Source organism: Ornithodoros turicata, chromosome 10, assembly GCF_037126465.1.
Source record: "Ornithodoros turicata isolate Travis chromosome 10, ASM3712646v1, whole genome shotgun sequence".
Taxonomy (NCBI): Eukaryota; Metazoa; Arthropoda; class Arachnida; order Ixodida; family Argasidae; genus Ornithodoros; species Ornithodoros turicata.
In genome coordinates this window covers 33,571,089-33,591,620 of record NC_088210.1, presented here as the reverse complement: position 1 = coordinate 33,591,620, position 20,532 = coordinate 33,571,089, and the positions used below count along the sequence as shown (strand labels likewise).

The 20,532-nt window shown below is 47.7% G+C and overlaps 1 protein-coding gene across 8 annotated transcripts in view; it reads right to left on the bottom strand.

The window, feature by feature from the left end:
* Positions 1-20,532, bottom strand: part of LOC135369968 (polyhomeotic-like protein 3) — a 124,390-nt gene that overhangs the window by 5,958 nt on the left and 97,900 nt on the right. For 5 of the 8 annotated variants that reach the window (XM_064603590.1, XM_064603593.1, XM_064603598.1 and 2 more), the window contains exons 4-12: positions 12,154-12,329; positions 11,409-11,678; positions 10,445-10,792; positions 9,359-9,661; positions 8,235-8,315; positions 3,526-3,739; positions 2,522-2,883; positions 1,631-1,717; positions 390-1,112 (exon numbers count right to left, since the gene is read on the bottom strand). In XM_064603590.1, coding sequence (XP_064459660.1) covers positions 390-1,112; positions 1,631-1,717; positions 2,522-2,883; positions 3,526-3,739; positions 8,235-8,315; positions 9,359-9,661; positions 10,445-10,792; positions 11,409-11,678; positions 12,154-12,228 — 2,463 coding nt within the window. In that variant the 5' untranslated portion in view covers positions 12,229-12,329. The remainder of the gene's footprint in view (positions 1-389; positions 1,113-1,630; positions 1,718-2,521; positions 2,884-3,525; positions 3,740-8,234; positions 8,316-9,358; positions 9,662-10,444; positions 10,793-11,408; positions 11,679-12,153; positions 12,330-20,532) is intronic. The other 3 variants (XM_064603594.1, XM_064603595.1, XM_064603596.1) reach the window with 3 other exon arrangements.

Below are 20,532 nucleotides of genomic sequence, written 5' to 3'. Positions count from 1 at the left end.
CGCTACACACACACGCGCACTTCAACTACATTCTCAATTTCTTTTTTTCTTGAGAAGAGCCGCGTTAAAAACCCGGCAACCGTGTTTGGTGAAGCTGTTACGGTAAAGATGCACCACAATTCGTCGGCCCACCAAAAAATTAAAGGTGCATCATCCCTTCAAGGAGCAAATGCTAGCACAAGGGAGTTGTTGCAAATCTATAAGTTTGAAGCCCAGGCAGATTTGAATTCCAGACTCAGAACAATTACTTTCCACCCCATAAGTTTATTTTGGCACATCTCAAATTATTCTCTGCTTTCTCATTCCGTGGCAGGAGATAATTTTTCTTTTTCTTTTTTTGAAAATCGCAAAAATTCGAACGCAAAATATCGTACCGCACATTTCCTCACCTCAACTTTGTCCTCGGCTGACGACGTCTTCACCTGCGTCGGAGGAGGTGCCGCGATTGGAGGCGATGGCACGTTTGCGCACGTCTTCTGCTGAGGTGCTACGACTGCGTGGTTCGCCGTGGTGTGGCTCGAGGTCACGTGACTGCTCACCACGTGACTGGTTGGTACGTGACTCGTGGGCGCGTGATTGCCGGGCCCGTGATTGACGCCCACGTGACTCGTCGTCACATGTGGGCTCTGCTGCGGCGCCGGTTTCGGTTCAATCGGAACGTTCGTCTTCATGCTCTGCGTCGCCGTGCTCTTCATCTCGGGTAAGATCCGTGGCTGTATTGGTGGGTGCTGGTGATGGTGGTGGTGGTGGTGATGAGGATGCTGAAGGCCCTGTTGTTGTTGTTGTTGTTGTTGTTGTTGCTGCTGCTGCTGCTGTGCAGCCTGCTGAGGAGCCACTGCTGTCTGATTGGCCGCGTCAGCCTTGGGCATTGTCTGCGGATGGTGGTGGTGTACCTGCTGCTGGTGCTGGTGCTGAGGCTGCATTTGATGCTGGAATTGGTGCTGAACATTCTGCTGATGCTGATGATGATGGTGCTGCTGCTGCTGGGCTTGCATTTGCTGAGCTGGGAATGTCTGGGTCTGGGTGTTGGCGGTCTGGGTGTGGATGATGGCTTGTTGGTGACCGGGTCCGGGAGAGGTCCGGTTCGTCTGGGTTCTGGCACGTGGCTTAGCCTGCGTTTTTTTTTGGAAATGAGCGGACAGAATAGTTTATTGAAGTCTAACAAAACCTTTAACTGACTGCGTAATTAGAGCCTGAAGTTTTTAGGGTTTTACCCGACTCTTCCCCCGAGTATGCACCCCGATTTGAAGGTTGACTCTTTAGGGCGAAACCCGATTTTTACCCGGCAAATTCCCCTTACTGGGATGTCCGTAGGAATGCACTAACTTACTTGTTTTGCAGCAAATGCACTTTCGACACAGTTTGTACCAAACCACTACAGTTAGTTAGAGTAACTGAACCGAATTTCTCCCCGAATTCAGCATACTGGAAGTTTTTATCACCGGAATTCGCATTAATTTAGTGCACATGATTTATCCGATTAAACCCCCCTAAAAAAAAGAGAAGAAAAATATTTCCCGAAAACTCCACGCTCTATGCATAATCCAGGCTGCATGCAGCTATGCACCACACACTTTTGTAGACAGTGGCTATGGATGCATGGCATGTAAAAAATTGAAAAGAGGGTTACCTGAGGTCGTGATGGAACGACATGAGAGTTGACGGTGACTGCCGTGGAGGTCGCCGTCTGTGTCGCCACAGAGCTGGCGGGTCGAACCTGTTGTGCAATCAACTGCGTCAGCAAATGGTGTTTTCACCCGCTTTCACTTTTGGAAGTAAATCTCCATGACCTTCAAGCAACGTAACTAGGGCCTGACTTTTTAGGGTTAAACCCGTATCCGTCCGATATCTACCCCCCCCCCCCCCCCCCGAACGAAATCTGTAAAAATCGGGTTTAACCCGAACCTACCCGAAAACATCCGGGTCGCGTGCATTAAAATAAAGTTTGATAACATTGCTAAACATTAGTTCCATGTTAAGACAAATTTTTATTAAACAAAAAAACAAAAACAAAAATCACCCGAATCCACGACGACAGAACATGCCGTGACGGGATTTAATCCGAATGCACCCGAATTTTCGAACGAAAAATATCACCCGATATTTACCCCCCGAATTTGGCCAAAAATAAAAAACCCGAAAAAGTCAGGCCCTAAACATGACCTGCCAAGAACGCGCCCAATTCCACTCTACTTTCAACAATGCAACGGCGTGAATTGGATCAAATCTAACAGAATTTGGATTAGTAATACTAACAGCAGCATAGCTTAGCACAACCTGTACTAGCAACAGTAAGAGAGGTACATCAGGAATTCCCCCCCTCCCCCTCAAATATCTGCAGGAAAGGTTAGAAAAAATAAAAAACTCAAAAGCCAGCAGATATGGGTGCCCTAAACACCCTAGCTTGGCTAACATCTCTATAAACACATAATGATGAAGATGAAGAAGAAGAAGAAGAAGTAGTCTACTGCTTCCAGACAGGGCCGCGTTTGCCGCAACGAAAACGGACATTCCGACAGACCTGTTTCGGCTTGTGCTGTTGTTGCTGTTGCTGCGGATGTTGCTGATGCGGATGTTGCTGCGGCTGAATAGCTTGCTGCTGCTGAGGCTGGGGTTGAGGCTGTATGGGAGGAGCCTGCTGAGGTTGAGGTTGTGGAGCCACCTGCTGCGGCTGCTGCTGCTGCTGAGGTGGGGCGACGGGAGCCGCCACGGGCACAGCGTGCAGCGTGGCGCCACCTTGTTGCAGGAACATGTCAGGCTGCTGGCTGCGGATGTAGATGGGGTTCTGAGCTGTTAGCAGAGCGGCCGTGGGAGACTGCAGCTGACCGGGATTGGCCCAGGTGATTCCGTGCGGAAATGTTGCATTCAGGGCCTGCAGGGAGCCTGGAAAAGAAAACAGAATTGTTGCCTGCACTTCCTAACTGTGTTCAAAGGCAGTACATGACCCTCCCTGGGGACGAGACACTGATGGACTCAAGCAACACTGTCTGCTGCTGCTTTCTGCAACTGTCCTATTTTGTTAGGCCCATTTCTATGTGAAGAGGCGAGTGTAGCAGTGACACCCTGGCATTTCAGTCCTCACCGTCACGATCGTCATTATATTTTTACCGAATTAGCGCGAGCAATTGGGTAGAGTATCGCCTGTGGCAATGAAACACCGTCACCTTTAAAATAAAGTTGCACAGTGTTCCTGCAGAAGCATTCTGCAACATGGAAGAAAATATCACAAAAAAATCTAGAAGACCTCAAATATATTCAGTGGACATTTTGGACATGTTAGGTAGCATAAGTTTACGTTTCAAATATTGCATCTACTAGAGCCAAAAGGTGTTTGTGTGTAGGCAACAGAGTGTACCTTTTTGTCAACATTTTTTTTCTTTAAATGACACCTCAAATTACATGAAAACGCGCGAAAGAACAGCACACGAAGCGCGAAACATTCCCCACCCACCCACCCTACTTTCATGCGTTGCCGGTTAATGGTTATAAGAACAGTAACTATATCTCTGCTTTGAAATCACTCACCCAGCAACTGAGCCTGGCTGATGACAGTCGCCGGCGGCTGACTGGATATCAGCTGGTGCTGTGAACCCTGCTGGAGTTGTTTGAACTGGTTTGGGTTGAGCACCTGCGCCGTGGTTACTCCTGCCCCCTGCTGCACCTGTGTTGGTCCGCCAGCTGTTGCCTGAGTCGTCAGCAGCGGGGACTTGGGCTGCAGAGGTGTCTGCTGGCTCATGACCTGCAGGTTTAAAATACGCAAACGTAACCACGCAGTAAAACATGAACGCTCTAACGTGAGACGCCGGAAAGACAAAGATAAAAGCTGTCTCTGGTTGGGCAAGCACATTGTGTGCTAGTCCAAGGCGTGCAAGGTCCCACATTTGATAGAACTGAGCATAACCTCGCAGTACACTCGACCTTTCGGTTGAAAAAAGTGCCGCAGTGGGGAAGCACGAGCTAAGACAAATGCCGCACCTGCTCCAATATCCTTGAAATGTTTTGTGCACCGTGGAGCAGATAACACAAATAGGGCAGCCTGTGAAAGGCTGTGTTTTATCATTGATATACTCCATATACTGGCTATCAATGTTGTCTGAAGACGGACTCATCTTATTTTTCCAGCTTGGCTGTCGTCGTCTGGTGAAAGTCTACTGTGTTCCTATCAACAAATTTCATTTTTTTATTGGAAGCCGCGATTTGTCTGCGTTTACTCGGAATTTAATGTTCTTATCTTTATCTTAACAGCTACACAGTTTGTTAAACAAACCCTTCCAATTTTTTTGAAGGACTACCCCCCAGAAATAGAAACATGAGAAAGTGAGAACGGAAAGCCCTTGACAAAAACAAAACTATGCAGAAGACCCAACAGGCTCGTTAATGAAAAGCGTCTCGTGTTTGATGGATCCCCTTTCTGACTTTTGAATTAGGACTAAACAGATGATGCCGCATGTTTCATGTGCTTGCTTCATTCTTCCAAGCAGCTGGCCGTATATCACGTAACGAAACGCCGCTAGGGGCGTCAACGTATTTATTTCTAAGTGCCCACGGGAGTGAACGATGGGAGCGCCAATCAGGTGGCTCGTCGTGTGAAACGCCGGAGAGCACACGTACGCGGCGCCCCCTAGCATTTTCAGTGGCAATCGGAGCTCAGTTCCGCGCCACGTCACGGCAGCGTATTGGTCCGCTCTTTCAAAGTCGCGTCGCTTCGCGCATTCCCGATTTTTGAAGTTTTTTTGTGAACTGCGCTTAATCAGAAGACGCATCCACGCCGCGTCTGGCGATCGCCTACGCAGACGACAGCACAAAGCGAAGCCATGTTCGAAACACCTACTATTATTGGCGATTTCGCCTGATCACAAGCGTAGCTTGCGAGAAGCAGGTCACATCATCCTCCTTGTCATTCGCATTATCGGTGTCAATTGAACTTTCATCGCTACTAGTTTCGTAAAGATCCATGCCGTCAATGGTGAACGCAACAAAGAAACAGATGACAGGCCATGTGACAGCCAGACAGCCGCAGGAGCAATACGTAGCAGACGACACTCGCGAGGCGCACATATGCGCATGCTCGCCGTCTAGAGCGGAAGGAGCGGAAAAAACTGCCCCAAATGCACCACCCGAAATCGCCATATGTTTTTCGTTAGAAATGCTCGGGAGGTCTAAGCTCTAAACAAAAAGGCAGGAAATCTGAGGAGACTTGCATGTGCGGAGTTGTAGTTAAAGCTCCCTTGATCGGATCGCAAACACCTAAGTACGCAGCGAAAACATTTGCCTAACTTAACACTAACAATCAATCGTAAATGCAAGCGCTACAGGTGCACGTGTTTACTATGCTGCCGCCTCGCCACATCTCTTCTTCTTTTTCAACCACAGGGATAGATATACCAATACCAACGAAAATTTCAAGACTCATATCATGCTGTATGCTACGACGACAATTTTAACAGTGGTTAACCGAAAAGAATCACTTTCGCTTTTTAATCAACGTTTTAACCACGCAACGCTTCCAGCCCCGGGGTAGTAGTTGATGCGGTCACCGCTTCGCGAAGGATTGGCGCTACTTTCCGTCATCACGTGATTAGCTAACCGAAACCACGGCAATGTTTAGGACGACGAAACACTCAGACACTTTCAGATATATGTCGGCACAGTTCCCTCAGAAGTCTGCCCAGGACGCACATTCCCCCAGAGCGTTAGCCGTGACGTGACACAACCAGGACGACGGAAAGGGCTGCGCGTGCATTGCATGCAGCAGACTGAGCAAGCAGACCTAGATCCCCGTCCCGTTACCTGACGGACGGTAGAATTCTACGAAAATGATACGATAAAAGAAGCTATCAAATCGAAGCTTAGCAATGTGATGTCGATCGTTCCAAAGAAAGATGGTGATTGGCTTATCATGTTTTCGGAACTGTTATCGTGAGCACCTTCCGATGTACTAAAACTCCCTAATTCCTTCCCCCCCCCCCCCTCCAATGACAGCCCAATGATGGAAACCAGCACTTTGGTGGCTCGGACTGTTGAGATGGAGTCGGAGACGACTGTTACGCAAACGGGCCCTGGCATGTGTCTACGGTAGTAAGTTGTGGTTCTAACAAGCAGTCAGCCAACACCTATATTGATGGGACGGTCCCATCCATTACGGTCAATTTCGAAACTATTGTGTCATTTTATTCCTCATTGTCCCACGCGAAATAGCGGCGCAGTTTGACTGCTATTCGATGGAATATGTAGATGAGATGGTATTCCTCCACATGAGTCCTGACCGGCGGTGATGGAATGTCCCAGAGGGCAGAGGTTCGCGGCCTTACGCTAGGACGGTGCCGGTAGAACTAAAGCTTCTTCTGGTGGCGCGTGTCCGTAGCTTTGTGACTTTGTCGTCGTCCACCGGCCGCCACATCACTTCCCCCCTCAGACGCGGAGCCTCGATAATGTTAGAGCGCGGCGATAACACCGCGGGCGAGGATTTGTCGGGACGAGATACGTTACGGAAGGCGTGCACAACACGGCACTCGTTGCCGACACGACATAGCGTCGAATTGCGGGAAAGGCCGCTGGCAGCTAGGTGACGATCGTAGCTAGATATAAGAGCTATACAGCTTTTTCTCCCCACTCCACGTCTACGTTCAGACGAAATAAGGGCTTTTCATTCATTCATTTCATCTGCGGCGAAGTAGCGGAGGGCGCTGTCGAAGTCGATGCCTGGGGTGCCGCAACCGGCACAGGAGCAAGAACTCCAGGGTTCCAGGGAGGGTGAGGCTGCGTCAGCCGAGGCGAGCGCTGAGACGCTAGCTGTAGAAATCGCAACGTATTCGCTCCGAGATCGAACGGTGTCGGCGCGCTGCGGAGAACGGAGAACTATCGCAGTGTGGACGCGTCGTCTGCCTTTACACGTTTATGCCGCGTTCAGTGCCGTAGGTGGAACCGAATAGTATCGTATCATCGCGGCACAAGTGATCTTCCGCTGAATATACACAGGAATTACGGAAAAGAACCATCAAATCCGAACATCGGCCCACGTGTTATCCACACTAGAATGGTGACAGTGTCGCCCCTATAGGTCGATCTCGCAACGAATACCACAATCGGTAGGCGAGTGCGAGGCTCTGAAGATGCGGCCGTCAGGAAAGGCACTATGTTCGGCGTAATTGGAACCAGTACCATCCCAAATTTTGCACCCACCTTACGAACCACCCCGAAAGCCATCGTTGACGGTACTGTGCCCGGGTGTGCGCGTCCAAGGACGCGGTGACGCTCCTCACTCAGTATTCAACCACCTGGCATTCACGACACCGTTCCCCCACCGCACTACTCTCATGCCTGCTTATCGTGACTGCTTATCAGGTCCAAACAAGACAGCACCATTCAGTGCTGGCAAGGGAAAGTCTTAACTTCCGAATTCACACTATGATTAGGGCCTGACTTTTTAGGGTTAAACCCGTATCCGCCCGATATTTACCCCCCGAACGAAACCTGTAAAATTCGGGTTTAACCCGAATCTACCCGAAAACATCCGAGTCGCGTGGCACACTCATAAGCGTGCATTAAAATAAAGTTTGATAACATTGCTAAACATTAGTTCCATGTTAACACAAATTTTTATTAAACAAAAAAAATCACCCGAATTCCTGACGACAGAATATGCCGTAACGGGATTTAACCCGAATACACCCGATTTTTCGAATGAAAAATATCACCCGATATTTACCCCCCGAATTTGGCCAAAAATAAAACCCGAAAAGGTCAGGCCCTAACTATGATGCAGCTCCAGTTACCATTTTCTTACGCACTTTTACATTGTTGTGGCTTAGGGCTTAGTGTTTAGTTCATTAATGTAAGATTTCCCACGCTTTTCCTTCTGGTCTGCTGCACGTTCCAGAGGCTCATTCAATGGAGATTTCACCAGCCGTAGCTCGCTGACAGTGTGAATTCCACGCACAGAAGCCACAAGCGTCGCAACAAAAGGGCCGTTCCTTCTGGACTACAGTTCCAGCAGAAAAGGGGAACACATTATAATTCATGCACACGTACTAAAGGGAAAAGGGTTGCAAGCTTGCAGTAAGGACAGGGAGCACATAGCAACAGAGAACCAGTGGCGGGGCAGAGGGCTGTCGTTATGCACAAGGAGGACATTATCTGACACAAGGACTTTTTCCCAGAAAGGATCAGTGAATGGACACACACGGGATCATTAAGGAGTGCAGTTACTGCTTCCTCCGCATGTTCCTACTAACCTGAGAATAGGAAGTGGGGACCTTCTGGGACATCATAGGCGCATGCTTAACCATCTGGCCAGGAAACGAAAGGACATCACACTATCAAGGACAAGACAAAAAATGTACACCCGTGCACACAGTGCTCACACCAATCATACTTGTTTTTCCTCCTTTACACCCCTATTTCCCACTGCATCATTCCCTGTCCTAACCAGTACGGCCACTACAGATAGTAGAATTAAAATGTTTTCTAAGTGCCAAAGAGGACACCTAACAGAGAGGTTTAGCGAGAACAAACAACGTCCTACTACAACACACGGATGTACAGGATGTGCGCGCCAAATTATTATTATTATTATTATTGTTATTTTTTGTAACAATCGTGTAGTAACAATCAATTTTGTAACAATGACGTGTGGTTACTGCCGGCATCTCAGTGTGCACACACAGTACAGCGAATGTTTCGTCGCTTTGCAGGAATTCTGAGCATCAATAATTTTGGGAAAACTTTCACCACTGGCAACGTAGCACAGCGCAACAAAAGGTACACATTTTCTACGTTAAGGCGCGTGCACCAGATGTAACAGTACTAGTATCACAACCCCTGCATACTGTATACTCGAACAACTAGCGATTCCGTACAATTTTTTTTTTAAAGTTCTTCGATGATATACAGTTTAGATTAGAGTGAGCATTGATACACTCTACCCAAAACATCAATAAAAGGAGACAACACAAACACAAAAAAGCCCATTAATTTCTAGCTTAGCAGGGAGCAAGCACACTACAACAGGCCCACAACACAAGTTTCAAACAGGTCATGCAGAATAGTACTTGTAGAGCACTACTTGTATGAGATACAAGGCCAGCTCAGCAAACGAATCACCCCTAAAAAAATCCTTCCAAAGAGCCACTTTTGGAGTCAGAGTTTGGTCGGCGACTGCAATTGGTGCATTTAGCTGTGGCGCCCCTTCCACTAGCCCTAGTAATCAACCAATGAAACGTGCGACATCTAGGGTGACTCACTAGTGTGAAATCTAGGGTGACTCACTAGTGTGAAATCTAGGGTGACTCACTAGTGTGACATCTAGGGTGACTCACTAGTATGACATCTAGGGTGACTAGGGTGATGTGCGACTCACATAGGGTTTGCCCTTCTGCTGTTCCATGGCCTTGGCACCCTGTGTGGGTTGTGCTGGAAGCAGGCCCTGATGGCTGGAGAGCAACCCCAGGTGGTTGATGACCAGCGTCTGCTGGTGCTGGGGATTGTGCTGGTGCTGGGCTGCCGTGCTGGTAGAAGGAACATAACCGGCTGGCCCCATCATGGCCGTCGCTCCTTTTGCCAGCATCTGACCCCCCGGAAGGCAAGGCTTCCCTCCCGCTACCAGCTGCCCGTTGGATGACACCAGCGTAGGGGCACTGCTGATCGTTACACCCTGGACACCCTGAGGAGATAAGTAGTACACCTGTCTTACCAGGCATCCATGTGGGAAAGAGTGTCAGATGATTGGTATATCTGGGGGATTCTACAAATGCCTGTGTTGAGCCTGGCTCCAAAGACGTGTCTTTTTTTTATCTCTTAATTTTCGCCAGGAGGAAATCGTATTTGTACCCAGGGTACCGAAATGGTGCGTAGAAGGTACCGCAATCCTTCTTTAGCACTTTATTGTCTCATCTCGCTACATTCGCGAGGAAACAAGGCAAACCCTGGAGCCTGGGAACAGAAAAGGCATGTGCAAATCAGATGCTCAAAGTCCCTCAACCATATGAATATTATCAATATTTAACCAGAACAACAACAACAACAACAACTACTGCTACTACTACTACTACTACTACTACTTTACTTGATGATGATGACTGGAGAGTTTCATCGCCTTAACCATCTCAAATGCCTTTTCAAAGCCATTTCAAATGCCTGAAGACTTACACACAAACACCTTACATCACCCAGAAAGGATATACATAAACGGTATACGAAATGTGTAAACACAAAACGTAACAAGTGAAAACCTCTACCAAATGGTCTTTATAATCGTTTTTAATAACACTGACCAACCTGCAAGTCGCTTTTCTCTATTAAGACTGGATTTAGCCCGACAATCTTCGTCGGGGACTAGTTTTTGACGTCCACTCATGCTATAAAAGGTGCAAATCATCATCATCATCATCCTAACCAAACATTCAGCACTGCCCACTCCTTCTCTCTGTTTGACGATTATCCTCACCTTAGCCCCAGTCTGTGCCATGCCGGCTATGGACACGGCCGGGATTATGGTGGCAGTCGCCGTTGCGTGCTGTCCTGGCTGTCCCGCCTTGGTGGGATCCACTGGTGACCCGTGGGGCTTCCCCTGCAGCTGCAGGTTGATGCCCTGCAGGGCGCTCATCCCGTGGTGGCCGAGGGTCAGGTTCCCGGGAAGGAGCATCTGCTGTTGAGCCGCGGAGTACAGCTGGGGAAGGTAGGCATGGTTGTGGAGCGGTTGCTGAATCACTTGTACCTGGAAGCAGGACGGTGTTTCCTGGTCAGCAGCAAAATCCTTGTCCATTGTGTTCCAGTTTTTGTATCCGTTATTTACCTAAATGCAAGCTTTTGTTTTTTTACCAGTATGATCTAACACCTAGTAAGTAACAATGTAACGCAGAAGGTGTCACAAACCCCCCCAAGTCATGCAATGCAATCTTGTCAGGGATTGACTACATGACTTATGTGTTTGCTTGTGTTTGGCCTTTTGTCTATATGCCAAGGTAGTTTTTTTTTTTCTCGTTCCTTCGAAACTGGAGTTTAATTTTTCTTAGAGACCAAAATCTGAGTTCACGCCAGCGCAACCATACGTTTTGAACGCAGCAATTTTGGGTCGCAGAGTAATTTGTTACGTCTAAAGGTAAGTCTCTGTGGTAAACCCGAAGCGTTTTTGAACAGAGCTATAACTTTGATACTTACTATCTCACGTTCAAAAATTTCACATTTCTGCACCAAAGCGAGGTGCCAAACCTGCATTCTAAACATTCCACGAGCCTTAGGATAATTACGAAATTTTTAAGGACCCTTTTTTTTTTGCAATGAGGCACATTTTTGCTGGACATAAGATGCTAGCACGCATGCAACCTTTTTCATCGCAAGGCACTTCCGACTCAACACACTCACATGTTTTCAATTATCGATCCCAGACCAGACAATAACCCCCAACTCACGGGTTGCAGCTGGGACTGGGCCATGCTCTGGATCGTCTGCTGAGGGATGACTGTGCACGTGGATGAATGTTGGGGCATGCTGATCTGGGAGTGGGGCACGCTGATGGGTCCCTGGTGGACGTTGATGGAGGTCTGGGCCATGCTGATGGGGGACTGGGACAAAGGCTGCTGCACAGAGGTGGTCACATGGCTGTGCACCTGGGAGACTGCAGCCACCGAGTTTGCTGCCCCTGCTATCACTCCCACGGGGGATGGTGAATTGTTTACCGGCTGCGGGAGACATGAAAAGTAGCAGGAGGACCATCAGCCACTTAGTGGAACTTAAATCAACTCATGCAAGATCTAGATTTTGGACTTTTTCTTTATAGAGTCATAAATAGTGATGGGCAAAGCACTGCTAAAGACTTTGAGTGAAGTGTAGTGAGAAATGTACTTGAAGTACTTATTAAGTACCCTCAAATAGCTAGCTAGCCTCAATACGCGAGCTAGCAAGGCTCCGAGAAGGATACTTGTATTGTTCAGCAGGATTACTTAAGTAAAGTAAAAGTGTCCCCAAAAAATATACTTAAGTACCCTTAAAAGTACTACTTATGTACCGAGTACTTCAAGTGCTGCCCGTCACTGGTCACAGGATCAGCTAAACCTAGCCCTATTCGTGCAAAGTTACTTCTTGAGCTTCTGCTTCCTTCTACACTGCAGTATCTACCAGATATGTCAATACTGGTAAAGACAAAGATGTGCTCACCTGTTGGATGCTCATCGACGTGCTGACGGGAGGAGGAGGAGCGGGAGGTGGCATCACTGTCTGCGTCGACACCATGTCGCCCTGAGGTGTTGTCGCTGTCTCGTTCAACGCCGAGCTGTCCTGAGGAGACCTCACGCTATGTAGTTCGTGCTGCACAAGACCTCCATGCTCAGCTTCTGAAACGCACGAGGAAACGCAATATTCAGCGACCTGACACGATATACTGTACAAATTAATTGATTGCGCACTTCCGTTTCACATTCTGGAGATTACTCGTAAGCCATCTTGTCTAACTTGATTGATAGGGTGGAAAAATGTTGGAGCGACGAAAACATGATGGTAGCAGTGGAAGAAAAACAAACCAGAAACAAGATAGAACAAACAAAACAACAACAAGACACAACAAAACAACAACAAAAAGAGAGAACAAACCAGAAATCAGCTCCTACACTTCAGAACTGATCATTGCGGGTTGTCTAAAGTGATAAAGCTCAGCTGTAACGTTGCGCTGATCCCCAGGACAAGCAGTGTTCAATACACTATGTCCATGCAGTTCCTTGCATTTGGTTTCACATTTGTGTAATGTAGTATTGTGTTAACCACTCACACGCTGCAGTAATGGCTACTTTATCATATCTTATCATATGGCTAGGATGGCAGGATAGGGTTACAAGTAAGCACTGTAGATATCTGGGGTAGTTGGTAATGCGACGGCACAGCAATCAAGACTAGGGACAGACAACTTAATATCCCTCTGTGTTTGTCCCTGGTCTTATTTGTTGCGGCATGTCTACGTCGGTACAGTGCTGGACAAAAGTTTACGGAACAGTCTCAGGGCCATTCCTTCCTCGGAGCGAATGGTACAGTGTCACTCTGAATGCGCCACAGCTCCGAGAACTTTTGTCCAAAGTAAGAGCGTAGAAACCCTTAGATCTTATCAAGGTGGACCTTATCATGTTGGGTCAACACTTTAGACCTTCATGACATCAAATGTTTGAATGTGATACGTGCATGAAAAGGATTGCAGCTTCTGGGCTTTTACATAAACCACACTGCGCTCATAGCGTGACTGATATCATCATGAGGCCACGCCGGTTCTAATTTATCCAGCAGTGACGGTCGAACTTTTTTTCTTTAAGTCCGTGCTAGTACCGCGAAGCAACTGTCGCTATGAGCGGCGTACAGACGTGGACAGATGGAGAGAGGACAGCAGGAAGGAGTGTGAAAGGACATGCAATGCGTTGCCAGCCTATTCGTCTTGGAAGGAACACAAACGTACTACCATTGCTATTACTTATCTCACCAACGTGTTAAACGTCTGACGTTGAAGACGTGATTCATAAAGGAATGTCAATGCCGACCGTCTGCAGCAACGTGGTCACACGCGCAACCAGTGACCGTTCTGTTTCATTCCACCTCTTTGCTTGCGTTTATTGCCGAGGTGAAGCGGGACAAAGGCCTCTCGAAAGCACTCTTGGCATATGAAAAAGAAAAGAAAGATTAAAATCTAAATCTCTTCCCCTCCTCTACCGTGAGCCATGGAGGACGGTGTGTCGGGCCGAACGCAACATACCGCGCATATTTTGCAGCTCCCAAGCCGTCCATCCTTGCCGCTCCCATAATACCTCGTTGCCATGGCAACCGATAAGCGACAAATTAAGCGGCGTCACGAAGGCACTCCAAAGCCAACGGGCGGCTAGATTTTCTAACGCCCCCCTGCTCCGCCCCTAACCGGGGGAGAGGAGGAGTCACCCAATGAGCGCGCCGCTTCTCTTCTTACTTCTGCGACATGCCCCGCGGCAGCCATCTTGGGTCGTCAATTTCTCTTCATTTTCTCCCTCTCCGCGACATCTGGCAACCTGGGGTAGGGGAGAGGGGGAACCCACTAAATGCAACCTCCCTCACAGTTCATTTCCTTTTTCCGCGGCACTGGGAGAGGAGAAACGCAGTTTTTCTTCCTTTTCTTTTTTTCTTCTCTCCCCCCGCCGTTGTCTGATGGAGACGAGCCGCAGGGAGCTCGTGTTTAAGAGCAAAGTCCTGTGCGTTCCCCGAGAACGCTTCGATCACCGGCATCGAATGGCAGTCAGCAGCAAAGGAAGTATCCTCTAACAAACAGCCATGAAATTCGTGGAAGAAGCTACAGCTGTCTTTTTTGCTTCTGCGCGGTGTATTTTACCGTTTACGTGGACATTGAACCCTCCAATGGTGGGATCCTGGGACTGTTGAGGGGGCCCCCTCCTCCTCGCAGGGAGAGAGAGGAAATAAGCCAAAATATTTCGATCGAAATTCCATCCGAATCTGAAAAATATTGAGTTAATTGCAACTGCTGAAGACATTACCTACCACGGCAGCCGCGGAAGACAGAACCTTAGCGTTCGGTCAACGTTGCCAGCCTGTTTTCTTTTTTTTTTTACGTTCATGAGGGACCAAAAACAGACAATACGATCGCGAGGGACAAAACGGACAAGAAAAATTCAACCCCATCGTCTGCTACGCATGCCAGCGAAACTGCTACCAATATTTAATTCATCCGCCCTGCAGCGTTTTTACGTTTCAACGAGCTCGCTCTTTGGAAACCCCCCTGACAGAGAAAGAACAGGGCATGAAAACAACCGTGAGTAGCTCTTCTCTATAATAGATGGCGCTGCATACCCAGTGGAGTGAGAGCGCCCACGGTGGCGGAGTTTCGTACTACCTCCAGCAGGAATTCTCCGCACGACGGATAGCAGAAGGGCGTCATCATTTCCGCTTCTGCAATCTGTCATTGACAGGTCTTATATTGCTCGGTAATATGGATATTGCGTTGCACTCGTCACAGAGAATCCACGCCGAACAAGTATGAAAGGCGTTATGCACATTTCAAAGTAATTTTATTGTCGTTTTGGTGAGGATTCGAATTTTCGTGGCAAGCTGTAATTGCCTTATCGGTCGCAGGTCACACCACCTACAAACACGTAAAAAGCACTGAGACCCCCCCCCCCCAAATGCAGGCGAGACATCTATTGGTGTAGGGTAGTTGGCGGCAACACAAACTGAAAACATCTTTATCTGCGTCAAAAAAACTGGCCCTTCATTGTAACGTTCCCGACTCTCTCACGCAACACTTGGATTTGTGCAACAGACAGAGCTTCCAAATCCAATCACGCAAAGAGAATCAACACATACGCACGTCGTATCTGAAAAAGAAATAATTCCGCTAGTGGGCGCTTCCGCTTTTAGAAAGAAACAAAAATCACGTCATCGTCCTCGAGCCACAACCCAATCGACCTTCCGCTTTGTAGGGCTACAACGCGACCAACAACAAATACGTAATCTACACAGGAAGCTTCGTGTTGCGTTTTCTTCGTTTTTCCTTTTTTTTTTTTTACTTCCTTGGCACTTCTGCAAAGAAGAAGCAACATCGCCTGAATGCATAAATAGCAAAAATACTCCAGGCAACGCGAAAAAAAAAGAAAAAAGAGAAAGGAGGAAAGCGGGATCACTGCACAGCTCCGCCTACCTTCGCCCTCTCTTTTTTGATAGAGAGAGCAAAAAGGGAGAGGGCGCTACGCTGCGCGTTTTTCTTTTTCTTCGCCCTCTTTGCTATTTTTGTAGGGTTTCTGCTGCAAATGGCCGGTATCACAATTTATTATAAGCAGTTAGAGGCAGTGTACGCGTGTGTGTGTGTGTGAATGAATGATGGGGGAAAGGGAACGTAGCGGTGACGCGGCTGTTGCATTGTTGTGATGGGGAGAGAAGGAGAACGGCTTGCGGGACAGAATGTCCACGTGTGCAAAGAATGGCTCGGGCTCTGTGGTAAACATGACATACAGGATGACCTGGGAGTTACTTTTCTTTTCTTTCTTTTTTTCGATGGAAATATGCCGATGAGGTACAGCTGGTCAAGGTCATCTAGTAAGATCTTAGCAAACGCACACACGTTGTTGCAGACACAAAAGCACAAACAAATACATGCAGGCCTCGTAAACGCATATTTATGTTGTCTAGTTATATCCTCCTCGCGTCAGTTTCACTCCTGTGCCATTTCAACTCCTGCTCATAAATATTTATCATACCCGGAACGAAGAACTGTCACATTATTCTCGGAGCTCGGACTCTGTGCTTCATTTATGCTTCGTTATATTTATCATCTGTACTTTATTTACACCCTCAGAAAGAAGGGAGTATTTTTGGCTTTTTTGGGGGGACGAGATGCTTGCCACAATTTACTCTCGAATGCACAAAAGTTTATGTGACAGTGTTCGGGAGCAAATTTCAGAAATCAGGGGACCAAAAAATGTGGACAATTCCTACCTATGGGACGCTACGCTGCAATTGCTCGCCAAGTAACTGTTCTTTTTTTTTCTTCTTTGTCATATAAGGCGTGCTTCCACATTAAAGCTCCCGACCTTCCGTTCGCTCTCTCTCTCTCTCTCTCTCTCATTTCTTCCTCTATCTCCCCTCGCCTCTACACATCCTCCTGCTGCAGAACGTCCAAAGAGTGCTATGCATGCACCACCGGCCCCCCTTCACACTCGCTTGACCACCCCCTGCTGTGATGCAATAAACCAAAAGTGACCCCCAAATATCTCTCCCTATATCTCTCCCCCTCTCCCCTTTTCGCTCCTTTTATTATCGTCCCCCTTACTTCATTTCCGTCGCGTGTCCCGCGCAGAAACACTCTCGCCCTCTTTCGTTCGCGAGCGAGATTTCATTATCGGGAAAAAAGGGGAACTTCATCGTATACTACGTGTATTTTCTCCGCTGGATTGTCCGGAGCGTATACTTTGAAGGGGAAAAGAGGAAAACTGTGTCCCTCAATTTCGTACCAATTGTTCCTGGAATCCAAGACAGAAAGAGAACTGGACGTTTTCTTTTTTTTTTTTTTCACACTCGCGTGTTTCTTTTAACTTTGGAAGTCAATTGTGCACTATTGTGTCCGGATCCCATTAATCCCGATTTCCCAATTTTCGATTTCCCAATTTTCGATTAATCCCGATTTCCGCCAATCCCTTGCCATCCGTCCAGCTGTATAACAGATCTGGATCCGACGAAAAATAAAGGATAAGGATAAAAAAAAAAGACGGGAAATATTCTTTTTTTAAATCCCGCGTTTGCACTGCGAAGCAACAGTGGCTATAAGGGCGGTGTAAGAGTGTGGGAGACAGGGAGAGGGCGTTAGTAATGCTTCCTGGGCCGACTTCGGTGTGAACAGTGCAGACATCCGTCCGGGAATTTTCTTAGTGTGTCCTCGTTCTCGATCGTCGCTTTGCGAAGCGGCTGCGTTTTTGGCAGTTCCCGATATCGTATAAGTTTGCGAAGTGACATCGATAAAACATTGATCGAATACGCTACGACAGTATACGTCTCTGCGCATGAGAGAAAGAAAATGTTGGAGAGAACACGTGACAACGCGTCTGTCCACTCAGAAAGCAGCAATAAGGGGGCATTCGCAGACGGGCCACAACACCATGGTGAAAAAGATGAAACAACGTGGACCTCACGTGCAGTTGTTGTGGTACCTTATATTCGAGAGCGATCCAATGAGACCGTTCTACGTGCACGAGGGGAAAGGGAAAAGCTGAGGGGAAAGGAAAAAGCTGAGGGTAAAGGAAAAAGCTGAAGGGAAAGGGAAAAGCTGAGCCACTGCACGAAAGGCTGACCTATACTATCATATCACTCTAAGAAAAAAAAAAGGAGTAAAACGGGGAGTAATTGCAGCTTCTACTCCCCTATTCTGCAATTACTCCCCATTTTAGTCCCCTAACCCGACATTTACTCCCCAGGACTGCAAATCGTCACTAAACTTCGCGCACGGTCTCGTGAATGCAACAGTCTACATAAATATGTGCCCTTGGTCAATTTGAGCGGCATAAAAGGCTGTATAACTCAGAGAACGTAGCAATATTCCAACCACACAGAGTAAGAAACAGTTAGCGCATCTTTCTCCGCAAATTGTACCCTATGTATGGCGCAAGATTTTATATCGCGCGATATATCACGGTTGACGGTTTGCTTCAAAGTATTTTCATGCATGTTACACGAATTACGTACCTGGGACTCTTACAACTAGCGCGGGAAATGCAGTTTACACTCTGTGACATTCATTTACTCCCCCTGCACTTACTCCCGAAAGGGACTATTTTTTGTGGCAAGCCATTTAGTCCCCAAAAGGAGTAAAACTACTCCTTTTTTTTTCTTAGAGTGTAGCGTATTGATAAAAAGTGTGTGGTACAACCTCAGACGGCAAAGCCGGAGGTAGCATATTCGAACCCACCACCTCACGGTCTCTCGCGTGACCTCGCAGCTAGCAGCCGTTGATCACAACAACAAAACAAAACAAAAAGTAACGTAGCTGTGCACGGCGTCGTTCCCGGCTGCGACTGCGGTGCAATCTTTCCAGAATACCCATGAATGCACGATGCTAACATTTCGAAGCAAAGTGCGCGCGTTGAAAACAACCTTGGAGTACGCAACCGCAAAGGCGCTCGCAAACAGACGCCCTTGCGCACAACGAGCAGAGCGATACGAGAGCAGCATTTTTTTATTCTTCTCGATATAACCATATCACGGAACAGTAGCAGAAACAGATAAGAAGTGCTTCCCGCTGCTACTGTTGCACAGTCGGTTCTCTTCCGCTTATTTTCACTGTCACGCTGTTCAAGTAAGCCTTTCTTTACAGAGTGAAACTACCATATTCTTTGTGTACGTGCGTGTGTCTGTTAGCGCCGCAAATCATTGAGCGGCGTGCAGACGTGGACAGATGGAGAGAGGACAGGCGGGTTAGTGTGCTTCCTGGGCCGACTTCAGGGAAGACCTCAGGTGCCGGGATTTCAACCCGCGTCAAAGTGACCATCCACTATATGCCACGTGATCTGGTAAAACTACCGCATTCCCCAGCAGCATGTAACTGGCTACGCGCCGAATATAATGTGCCGCTATAAGAGACATATGTACACTTATAAACGCTCTCAGAAATAAATTGCGCCGTTGTAACAGGTGGCGCTGCGGAGGCCTGCCTGCCTGCACATATACAAAGTGTCTCGCCGTGAACCCTGGTTATTATTGACCATGGTTGTTAACCCAAAATGTTGGTCATAACGCGGAATTGTCACATTAACGGGGCGGATTTGCAGAGGTTTCACTGCATTGTTCCCCAGGAGTATATGGTCGTAAAGCGCGTATGTCAGATTATCGGGGGTCATATTAACGAGGAGGGTTCACTGTATGGCATCATGCTTCGTGTGAAAGATCGTGCGCCATGGGCAGACTTCACGGGGAACTGAGCTGACATATTTGCCTTACAGTGCATGAGTGGAAAAACACCCAGTCAGCACACAGCCGGGATTCGAACCCGGATCACCTACCCAGTTCCGGCGTGGAAGTCAACCATCTTAGTCAGTAAGCCACGCGAGCTTGGTTGTGCGGATGGAAGCCAGCTGAAATGTCGTATCCTTGCTTTTTTAAGGGCGTCCTCAAACTCGCCCAGATCTTTTCTTTTGTGTGTGTGTGTTTTGCAAGCCACCGTAAATATGAGCTCCTCTATCCATTCGCCTCGCCATGTCTCCTCAATGTTGCCAGTAGAATCCTGGAAACCTTCTTCTCTCCCTTATTTCGCAGTATCAATTTAAAAAATTGAAAGAAAGAAGGAAATGCACCCTCAAAACAACGTGCCCGGAACAATTCATTTCAAGAGATAAACTGATGTTCTGAGGCTGGAACAACATAGAAGGGACAGATACAAACAAAGCCTCAAATTGCCTAAGAAGTGACTTTCATTTCAGTGGCTCATCTTTCATCGTCAATTCATTTCCCCAGCCTCAGTCCCCATTCCCATAATACAATTTATTTCCCTCTCTTCCTAAAAACACTCTCAGGAAGGAGGGGGGACTTATACCCACCCATCCCGAAATGCATTCGCTTTGTACGACGGTATATATATCCAGTGATGACATCAGGACGGCTTTTACGCTGTGCGCAGCTTTCCATTGGCCACACCGAGAACAATGCGCCATTGGCCGATCCTTTTTGACGCGCGCGGGGTAGGGGGAAACCTGACGAATGACGTCATAGGATTATTTTGTGTACCCCGGGGGGCAAAATTAATTAATTCTCGACGGGCTCTCCATCCCCCTCTTCCCGCTCAATATCCTTCCCCGAGGCTTTACGCAATCACCTGCTCCAATCTATGGCCCCGCCATATTAGAGTAGCGAAGGCGAGGGCGTGGAAAAATTCGCCCCGATACAAAATTTCCTGGCTTCGTGCTTCCCATCACGTGACCATTTTCTTCGAAGGTTTCCGCCGATTCTGAACATACGCGAAATTCCAGTCAAATAAGGGCGCGTACGTGTTTCGCGTTAGCCCCACGATGCAACTGGAGCCCTAAGTAGTGCAAATAA